We start from the raw sequence: 10,985 nt of genomic DNA, 5'->3' as shown, positions 1-10,985 counted from the left end.
AAGAAAAGGTCTAGAGAAGGTAAAAGACCAGAGGTATATTGCAAGTGGAATTGAACAATCAGTAATTATCAACAAACATGCTCATTTCTGACTTTATGATAGAGAGAATATCCTTGATGAAACAGCTGAGGATGTGGATATGTTACTGCTCTGAGGAATGTCTATGTTAATATCTTGGGGCTAAGATGATTGGTCTTCATCAACCTTAACATTTTTTTTACAAGATGTGACTCCAACCGGTGGAACTTTAAATTGGATTCAATTTTTCCAGGGCTCCTTTGTGCCGCATTCACCAAATATCTCCTCGACTCACTTCACCTCTGCAATTTGGCTGTTTCTCCTTGTTTGAACCAAGGCTGTCATGAGATTTGCAATTGAATGGCCCTTCTAGAAACCAAACTGAGCATCAATAACCAGGTTATTGATGTGTCAATGATACTTGGTAGAAGTGTTGACAACACCTTCCAACTCTTTGTTGATGATCAAGAGGTCAGAACAGGAGTGGGATAGAAAACTGGAATGGCTCAGGATCATTCCTGTGGCCTGGTCAGTGGTGTCCAGCACAGTCACGCAATCAGTAATAATGGTATACTTTTAAGTCATTTTATAAATGAAAAGCATACCGCACGTGTTTGTTTTTTACAGTTTCTTTTGCATTTTTCTATGAACGTTTAAGCAATATAATTAAGTAAAATTCGAAGGATGACTGAGACCATTAGAAATCACTAATTACTTCTTTGCACAGAACACATTTATGAGAGATTCTCATTTCTCCTATGCATTTCATCACTGGACAAAAGATTTTCTCCAGGGTATCCTTATCCACCTCTGAAATATGAGACTGCAACACAAATAATGGGATCAAAACAACTCAGAAAATGAGCCACTTTCTCATCTAGTTTTATCACCAATGCAATGGTGATTGTATACGAGATTCTATTGATTTAAGCATGGTTTGTTCGCAGGTGAATTTTGATAAGCATTTGCGTTACAAGATTCTGGGTACTTTATAACTTATCTTTTTACAGCATTACTAGATCAGAAAAGATTTGACTTTGTTGAAGTGATTATTGGCTTCTTCTATCTATTTATCTATTTACCAGATCCCTTATTATCCTTGTCATATTGTTAATAATGTATCCTGTTGATAAAGTATCACTGTCAACAAGAAAATAACCCATATTATGCAAAAGTTTCATTGCATTGATAACAAGCAAGGCAGTTCGATAATTTCATTCATAAGATAGTACTTCCACCAATGTATTCTTCCTTTACTATAGTACTGAAGCACATTTAAATAGACAGCAAGAATTTTCAGCATTGCTTCACATGAGGTCTACTGAAGATGTTACCTAGTAAGGTAACAAAACGCCTAGAAATGAACCTTTCAGCTCAGCGAGCAAACCTACATCCAAAACCTCAACCTGAGCTACAAATCTTCTCAAAATTCCTGAAGCACGTTGTGCTAAATTATGCAATTGTATCCTAAAGTAGGGTTTGAACTCAATTATGAGTTTGGGTGATAGTATGGCACTGCTGACCAAATGTAAGCTACAAATTCATCTGGCTAGCTAGGAATCAAAATGAGACCAATTAAACATTCAGTTGATAAATAGAAAATAAAATAAACTGTCTTTTGGCATGCAACCTCAATGATTGCATATATAATTCAACCTTCTGTGTATTAAATAAGTAAGAGAAAAAGAAGTATGTGTGATTTTTGATAATTGTTAGTGTCTTACATCCTCAGCTACTGATAAATGTCAGATGTTTGCTAAGTAAATATGAATTTCTCTGCATTTGCAAGTACATCCAAAATACTTAATACTAGATTAGGCCATGTGCTCAAAGGCATGTGACAGCAGTTATTAGTAATTGCTGTTGGACAAAACTAGAGTATCTGACTGGGATATTATTTTTATATAATGAGACACTGAGTTTTACATAGATAATGCTGATATCCTGAAACAGTCACAGATCCTTCAACCTAATGTGAATAATACCACAGGCAATTCAGGAATGATTAGTTAGGTGCAGAAATATATTGAACTAATTATCAGACACAGTTATAGAAGTTGAGCTTTTTGTAAAGCAGAAATGAAAGTGGCCCTTGGGGGGAAAAAATTATCTTTAGGTATACACAAAAAAAAAGTGGTGCACTTTAGAGATTGAAATAGCGCAATGTACTGGAGAATCTCAGCAGGACTGGCAACATCTCAGACAGAAATGATGTCAATGTTATTAGTTTTGTGTGACCCACCTTTGGAAATCAGGACTATTTTCTTATATCTTGAGAGGGTTCTCTCAACAGAGGTCTTGAAATTCATTATTGCCTCCCTGTGTGATAGTTGCTGGTTGACTGAAGAAGAGTATTTAAGGACTAGGAACTCAAAGCTAAGACTAACATTATGGTTTACTGGGTAGCAGTGATCCCATGTTCTTCTATAGTTCAGAGCCTTAGACAACTGACAGCAGGCATCTTAATACACTGAAGTACCACCAAGAGTGCAATAGCCAATCTGTGCATATCAAATACCCACAAATAAAGATTATATAATGTGATGCTGATTTCAGGATAAGTATTGGTTTATTGGGGATAGTGGGGATAACTCCTGGGCTTCTCAAGTATTTTCTTAGGATGTTTTACATTTCCCAGAGCAGACACATGGAGTGGCCATTTAAGGTCTCATTGAAACAATTGGAACTTCAACAGTGCAGAACACTCCCATCTCCAGAGCATCAGCTTTGTGTCTTGTGTTTTCCACTTAATTCCTGGAAGTGGGATTTGAAATTGGAATACTGCTACCCCAAGACAAAGGGATCTGCTACAGTTGGATGGGACAAAAGCTGCACCGTTGGGGGAGGGAGAGGGAGGTGAACTAAATCACTTTGAAATACTACTATGTCCTATAGTATTTTGAACAGTATGATGCAGAGTTCTCAAGCTGAACAGAGTGCATAAATTTTCAAGAACATTGGAACAGCAGGAGGCCATTCAGCACCTTGAATCTGTTGCAACACTGTGATCATTGCTGGTCTGTGACTTAACTCCATTTACCTGCCTTTGGCCTATCTTTGAAATGACATAGTTGCAGAATAAACAAGTACCAATTTAAGACTGAGATGAGGAGGAATTTCTTTTCTCAGAAGGTTGTGAGCCTTTTGAACTCGTGCTACAGAGAGCTGTAGATTCAAAGTCTTTGTGTATATTTATGGCTGAGATAGTTTGTGGATCAGTAGCGGAATCAAGGGTTACTGGGATAACACCGGAAAGCGAATGTGAGAATTTTTGTATTAGCCATGTACTCTGAGCCAGGAGGTGGGGATTCAAGTCCTAACTGCTCTAGAGGTGTAGGAAAGAGTGCGGACTGCAGATGCTGGAGATCAGAGTGGAGTGTGTGGTGCTGGAAAAGCACAGCAAGTCAGGCAGCATCCAAACAGTCGGAGAATCGACGATGCGGGCATAACCCCTCCCCCATTTCTGATGAAGGGGTTATGCCCGAAACGTCGATTCTTCTACTCCTGGGATGTTGCCTGACCTCCTGTGAAACAACATCTCTGAACAGGTTAACTACAAACAAAATGAATCTATTGAATGGCAGAGCAGAGCCGAATGGCCTGCTCCTGTAAATATTTATTTTAGTTCATTATCCCTATCATAAGACACCTTCCTCTTTTCAGAGCCATGCTGCAGCTCCATAGACAACCCATCCCCAGGAAGTAACAACAGTAGCATGGCAACTTACAGGGGCGGGAGCCTTGCTGCCGATTGGCCGGCGGAATGTATCACTGTTCCAATGAGGCGGGAATAGAGGTGATTGACGGATGCCGCGGAGGTCACGTGCTCGTGGGCAGAGTGGTGCGTGGCTGTAGCGACGTAGGGTGTGCAGCCAAAGGACTGTTATTGCTGCAGGCTGCAGTGGGAAGCGTGGCAATTTCTTCCGCGGAAGAGCTATAGAATATATATTGTATATATTTGAGAGCATTGTTGTTTAAGAATGGGCGTTGAAATCGAGACCATATCGCCAGGAGACGGTAATTGTGCCATCCTAACAGATCTTTATTGTGTTTTTAACTGGGTTTTGCATTGCAGGAATCTGCCTTGTCGTGGTAGTCTAAACAAATTTGGTAGCAATGCAGTGTGTGTGGATTTTTAAATGGCATTTGCTGACAGCTGCGTAAAGGCTAGTACTGTACTATAAAGGAGAGATAAGGACTGTATGATTTCACTCTGTCTGGCTTTTCGTTAGTAGTATTGTTGCTGCTGTTGGTATCCGTGCTAAGGGGGAAATGATTACGCGGGTTAGTATTTTCAACAAAGCGTGTTCCTGAAAAAGGCGTTTGAACTTTAGTTCCGGCAGTAGAAATCAAATCTTCCAAAGGCTTAAAGCCTGAAGGTAAGCACTCATTACGAAAGTCGTGAAATTTAAGACCGTGGAGCCAATCGAAAAAGCAAGCTAACATTTTAGCAATTAATTGGACACGCCATTTTTTTCTGAAAGTTAACGTGGTTTTGTGCTAGAACCTCAAAACCACTATAACGTCTAGTTGGGCGACCTATTACAAAGAATTGCGACATATCTTACAGAAACACAAAGATGTCAAAGGTACTAATTGCATGTCTTCTTTTTCAGGCAGGACATTTCCAAAAAAGGGCCAGACATGTGTTGTTCACTATATAGGTAATGTATACTATGAATCATATGTTTGATATGAATCATACATTCAATAAGAATGTCACCAGTGTGTGGTAATGGGCATTGCAGTTTTCTGAAGCTGGTGACTATGACAATGTTTTTGAGCCTGTTTTGAATGGTAAGACCTGGTCTTGAATTTGCAGTCACTCCCCCACACAGTTTTTTGATTTTTGACCATGACACCATGGCAAAAGTGCTGAGAGGTAGGTAGCTGCTTCCTCTGTGAAGAAGCGAAAATTGTAGGAAAAATTGCTCTCGGCTGTTTTTGTACCTCTTGGTTGCTGATTTTAGTATGGCTGGCTGTATATCGGGGTAGTTCACTCATTCAACTGGAGGTAGTGCCAGCATTAGGTGATGCAACAAAGGAGAAATATTTTAAGGAAAAGGGAGTCTCATTAAATGTATCCTTCATCTGATACATGATTAGAAACTATTAATGCTACTGTCTTGTGTATACTTATTTTAAATAATTGCGTCTCAATGGTGGAAACAGGGCTCATGTTGCAAGTAAAATAAATTGCTGTTTGGTGTGATCTCTTTTAAAAAAAAAATGTAATCTGTGAGCACTGACACCCAAAGTGCTGATTCTTTTTGCAAATTAATTTGGCATTAGCCTGAAATATCTAAGAAAAATAGTCAGTGATAGAACAAATAAATGTACAAAAACATATAAAACTGAAATGATTACTTCCTGTTATTCAACCAAATGTAAATCTGCGCTGAAGTATTTATCATATTGCATTACTTTCAGAGCAGGGGTGTGATGGCTTACTGAGTGACTATTATACAATTGTTTCATGCACCTGGTAGATGTTGTACTACCTGATGTAACATGAAGTGTTTCTGCTTGATTTAAATATGTTGACCATTGAAAACCTCCAAGCATAGCATTCTGCTTCTCGGATGTCAGACACTAAAAACCTTGCATTTTTTTCATTTTGGAGAGATAAACTTACCAGGTAAGTTCTTCCTTTCTCATTAGCTTTAAAATTTATAATTGCTTTCTTGCCTGACTCTTACTTTCTTCACATGCACATTTTCTTTTAATCGGTTTTTGCCTTTTGATCTTAAATCTTTTAAAGACTTCGGTCAAAAGTGTCTTCTACTGATCAAATTCCATTGTTCTGATCATTCTTTAATATAAAATTTGAAGGTTGATAAAAAGGCAGTGCAATTCTTCTGTCAAGTGTCACAAGAATCTCCCAGTATCTGATGATATACTAATGTTTAACTGATTATTCGAAATCTCAAATCGGATCTGCTTCAAGATGACAGCTGGTGATTTCATCAAGTTTTTCGTCTGAGGGGATTTCGTAAGCACTTACTTTTTTTTAAAAAGTAAGGCTTATCCTAATAAAAGCAAAATATAGAGGATGCTGGAGATCAGAAGTAAAAATAGAAATTGTTGGTGAAACTCAGCAGGTCTGGCATCATCTCTCTCTCTCCACAGATGATACCAAACTTGAGTTTCTTTGGCACTTTGCTTTCAGTTCTGACATACCATTACCTGATTTAGTGGGACCTGCATGAGATTGGTAGTGGATGTTGGCAGTCTTGCAAGCCAACAGTCCACTAGGTCCATTTTGCTATTTTCTTATTACATTGTACAGTTTTAGATGGTTAAAATTTAGTTGTGCTTCTGTGCACTTGGGATTCTTGCTACCTGTGCGTTTCGCTCCAAACCACTGACCGTTCTGACTTGGAAATATATTGCAGTTCCTTTAGTGTCATTGGGTCAAAGTTCTGGAGCTCCCTCCATAATGGAATTGAGGGTCTACTTACAGCACATAGACTGCGATAGTTCAATAAGGTAACTCACCACCTGCTTCCCTCTAAATTTCTTACCAGCTCCAAGATCCATGCAAAGCAGTGATCTCCAGAACTAGAAATCCCCAGAACTGGTAATATTTTGGTTCTTTATGGCTACATTGGTCAGATTGTAATTATTACTTTTTTTTTGGCAATGATGTCAATCTTTTTAATCAAACGTAGTTCTGAAATTTTACTGGTGCTGATCCTTGCTGCTGTGTGAAATTGCCTGATGAGAGTAGAATTAGTTTTAGCTCTGTCATGTCTCCATTAAATATTAGCTATATCTGACTCAGTTCCATTTGAAGCTTTCCTACAAGAAATCAGCATTTTGGCGTCTTGGCTGATGGTTCTTCTCCCTTACCCATTCATGTGGCAAAGCAATAATTCTTGAGCTGTTATTCTAACTCAAATACATCTACTTGAAAAATGGGTGTCAATAACTCCTCACTCCCCCAACCTCCATGTACTATTAAACTATTAGTGCATTATTTCTTTAGCATCCTTAAAGTTTGCTCACTGGTTCCTGATATATTATTGTCTGGTCCTTCTGTAACTATTGCTCTATGGTTAACTCTGTTTCAGTGGAGATTGGGAATATGAGATCAGAAATGTTCTATATGTTAAGTCTGAACCTTTTGTTAGTCAGTCTAACTGTTGAGATATATATTTTTCCTGAAATGAGTTGCTGTCCTGAAGGTGAAGTGGCAGCAAAGGCACGCTTGTTTTTGACTGTTTTATTTATTGGCTTCCCCGTTGGCCAGTTGAATACACTGACCAATGCAGTGTGACATCTTGCTTGTGATACAATATACGTCATTCTTGCCATCAGACTGGCTGGGCTCGGTATCTATTATCTGAGTCCAGGAGCCTATGGAGAAATCAGAAAACAGAAACCAGTGCTTTCATCGTACACTGGTCTTGTTTTGTAAAGCATTGTTTTATTGCTACACAATAGCTTACATGGTATAGGGGACTGTTTGGAAGTTCTGTCTGAAAATCAGGTTTTTAGCATCAGTCTCTTAGACTCTGTGCCATGAGACAAGAAAATTCAACCAGGTATTTCATTATTTTTTTTAATGGCATCTGCTTAAACTGCGTGTGCAGATCAAACTCTGCTGTCTTTTTGTCCGTGTTTTGGTTATAAGGGCCGACATGATTATGGATTGGGGCTGACTGTGTGGCACCAGCTTCAGAAAGTGAGCAAAACCATACCAGTCAAAAAAAATAATACTTTGCCCGTTTTGTTGCTTTTGATTATTTGTCTCAGGATTTAGAACATATCCTCCTTAGTTCAAGTTTAGGACATGTTTACAGACTTAAAACAACAGCAATATGTAATGTTTAAAGTCATTATATGGTACTAATACAGTAGTCTAATCAAGAGGTCAAACAGGTGACCAGCTTTCAGATATTATCTGAAATTGTTCCCAACACACAACAGTAAAGGGTTGATGGTCTTGTAACTGAGCTCTGTTATGCACGTCTTCCAGTGTTAGGTTCAACATTTAAAACCTTCCATTTTTTGAAAGTATTCTAAAATATAATGAGTATCAAATGCCCTAAATTTAAAGAAACTGTTTTGTCCTGGTTTTTCCACGTTTTGATACATTTTTTACTGATTTGCTTTATTCGTATTCTCATTCTTATTGTTTTCATGAGTTTCTTTTACGGCAAATCCATATTGTTTTAATTGATTTTCTTTTATATTTTTTCTTTCTGAATTGTTTTAGCTCTTTTCTTTTGTTGTCTTTAATTTAATTTTAATTTCCCTAATGTCATCTTCTACCAAATGAAGCATTCTCTGAACAAATATTGTAAAACTTCCTCCCTTCTGGTTGTACTGTCACAATGTGGCTGCCACAGTGCAGTATGGCAGCTCACCACTGCCATCTCAAAATAATTGGACATGGACAATCAATGCTGCCTTTTATCTGCACTGTCCACGTCTAACTTTTTTTTTCTCTTGCGGTAATTTATTTTGAGATAAGTGGCCAGACATTAGAATTGAAAAATGTGTACTGAAGAATCTGTTATGAATTGCAGTATTTTACAGGTTACATGTTGTTGGAGCACTCTATATTGATGTGCTTATTTGGGACTGTTTGTTTAAATAACATTAGATGGCTCAAAGGTAGAAGACAGGGTGGTGGTGGAGGATTGTTTTTCAAACTGGAGGCCTGTGACTAGTGGAGTGCCACAAGGATCGGTGCTGGGTCCACTACGTTTTGTCATTTATAAATGATTTGGATGTGAGCATAAGAGGTACAGTTAGTAAGTTTGTAGATGACACCAAAATTGGAGGTATATTGGACAGCAAAGAAGGTTACCTCAGATTACAACGGGATCTTGATCAGATGGGCCAATGGGCTGTGGAGTAGCAGATGGAGTTTAATTTAGATAAATGAGAGGTGATACATTTTGGGAAAGCAAATCCTAGCAGGACTTATACACTTAATGAGCAGTGTTGCGGAACAAAGCGACTTTGGAGTGCAGGTTCATAGCTCCTTGAAAGTGGAGTCGTAGGTAGATAGGATAGTGAGGAAGACATTTGGTATGCTTTCTTTTATTGGTCAGAGTATTGAGTACAGGAGTTGGGAGGTCATGTTGCAGCTGTACAGGACATTGGTTAGGCTACTGTTGGAATATTGCGTGCATTTCTGGTCTCCTTCCTATTGGAAAGATGTTGTGAAATGTGAAAGAGTTCAGAAAAGATTTGCAAGTATGTTGCCAGGGTTGGAGGATTTGAGCTATAGGGAGCAGTTGAATAGGCTGGGGCTGTTTTCCCTGGAGCTTCAGAGGCTGAGGGTTGACCTGTTTTTAGAGGTTTATAAAATCATGAGGGGCATGAATAGGCTAAATAGACAAAGTCTTTTCCCTGGAGTGGGGGAGTCCAGAACTAGAGGGCATAAGTTTTTTAGGGTGAGAAGGGAAAGATATAAAAGAGACCTAAGGGACAGCTTTTATGTGCAGAGGGTGGTGCGTGTATGGAATGAGCTGCCAGAGAAGTGGTGGCTCGTACAGTTGCAACATTGGAAGGGTATATGAATAGGCAGGGTTTGGAGGGATATGGGCCGGATGTTGGCAGGTGAGACTAGATCGGGTTGGGATATTTGGTTGGCATGGACAAGTTGAACTGAAGGTTCTATTTCCGTGCTGTACATCTCTGTGACTCCAGATTGCTTTTGATACAATGCCTTACATTTTCCACTGTGTAATAAAGTTGGTACAGTGAGACCAGGTTGCATTGCACTTAAACATCCTTTCTTTTTGAAGGGAACATTTCCTCTGTCCCTACCTCTTTGTTTCAGAAGTCCATCTAAGTTGAACAACTCATGCTAAATTTTATGGAAAAGTTGATTCAGTACAATATAGCAAGGTGCACTGATGCATGGAGCTTCAGTTTTTTTTTTCTGATTTTATTGCATTTGGATTCAAATAATCTTGAATAAAGTAGAGGATAATTATTAACTAAGTTAGTTCTACTATGTCACATGCTTAATCCTGCACGCCCACTCATTCAGCAGTTGTACTTGGCACTAAAGATGCACTGCAGTAAAAATTAACCTAATCTCTTTCCCATAGAAGTTAAAATAATGAGATGATGTGGGAAATAAAGGGACTCCGCTTTATAAATTATTCGCTTTCAACCAAACTTCAACCAAATAATACTAGTAACAGTTGGAGTATTGATTAGAATGGTTTCCTATTGTGGAATTTGTTTTCTTATATTCATGATGTGTTAACCTCTGGGCAGACTACCACTTTATGTCCATTCCTAATTGCCCTTGAAGTTGGGCTGCTGCATCACTTACTTTTAATGAAATTGTATAGCTTTCCAAGCCATTTCAGTTGTTACCATATTACTATGGGTTAATCTGGGGTCGTGTGTAGGCCAGGCCAGTTAACGAAGGCACATTTTCTTCTGTGAATTACCTTTAACAAACATGATTTGGAAATGCCAGTGTTCGACTGGGGTGTACAAAGTTAAAAATCATACAACACCAGGTTATAGTCCAACAGGTATATTTGGAAGCACTAGCTTTCGGAGCGCTGCTCCATCATCAGGTGGCTGTGGAGTATAAGATTGTAAGACACAGAATTTATAGCGAAGGCTTAGTGTGATGTAACTGAAATTATATCTTGGGAAAAGACCTGGATTATTTGTTAAGTCTCTCATCTTTTAGAATGACCATGTTGGTCTCAGTTCTTTCACATGTAAATTGCAGAACATTTAAAGTTACATTCTCAAGTGAACTTTTTAACGATTGGTGTTATGTTGGCCCAGGCAATGCATAGACAGTGTGAGTTGCGCTGTGTGAGACTGTCTGTGCCACAAGGGCCAGACTGATTCTAATCTTAAAAGTAAAATGTAATTCTGCATATTCTGCATTTTACTTTGCTCAAAAACAACATGAATCCTTGTAAGATTCTGCAAATCCATTTTTTAGATTAGAATTGGTCTGACCCTTTTGGCAT

The 10,985-nt window shown here is 38.5% G+C and overlaps 1 protein-coding gene across 1 annotated transcript in view; it reads left to right on the top strand.

The window, feature by feature from the left end:
* The first annotated feature begins 3,860 nt into the window (after positions 1-3,860).
* The window catches only part of fkbp1b (FKBP prolyl isomerase 1B), a 30,211-nt gene continuing 23,086 nt past the window's right edge, over positions 3,861-10,985 (top strand). The window contains exons 1-2 of the mRNA XM_060853628.1: positions 3,861-4,035; positions 4,635-4,682. Coding sequence (XP_060709611.1) covers positions 3,999-4,035; positions 4,635-4,682 — 85 coding nt within the window. The 5' untranslated portion in view covers positions 3,861-3,998. The remainder of the gene's footprint in view (positions 4,036-4,634; positions 4,683-10,985) is intronic.

Source organism: Hemiscyllium ocellatum, chromosome 3 (assembly GCF_020745735.1).
Source record: "Hemiscyllium ocellatum isolate sHemOce1 chromosome 3, sHemOce1.pat.X.cur, whole genome shotgun sequence".
Classification (NCBI taxonomy): Eukaryota; Metazoa; Chordata; class Chondrichthyes; order Orectolobiformes; family Hemiscylliidae; genus Hemiscyllium; species Hemiscyllium ocellatum.
Note: the sequence above shows the minus strand (reverse complement) of the source record. Positions and strands in the feature narration are given on the sequence as shown.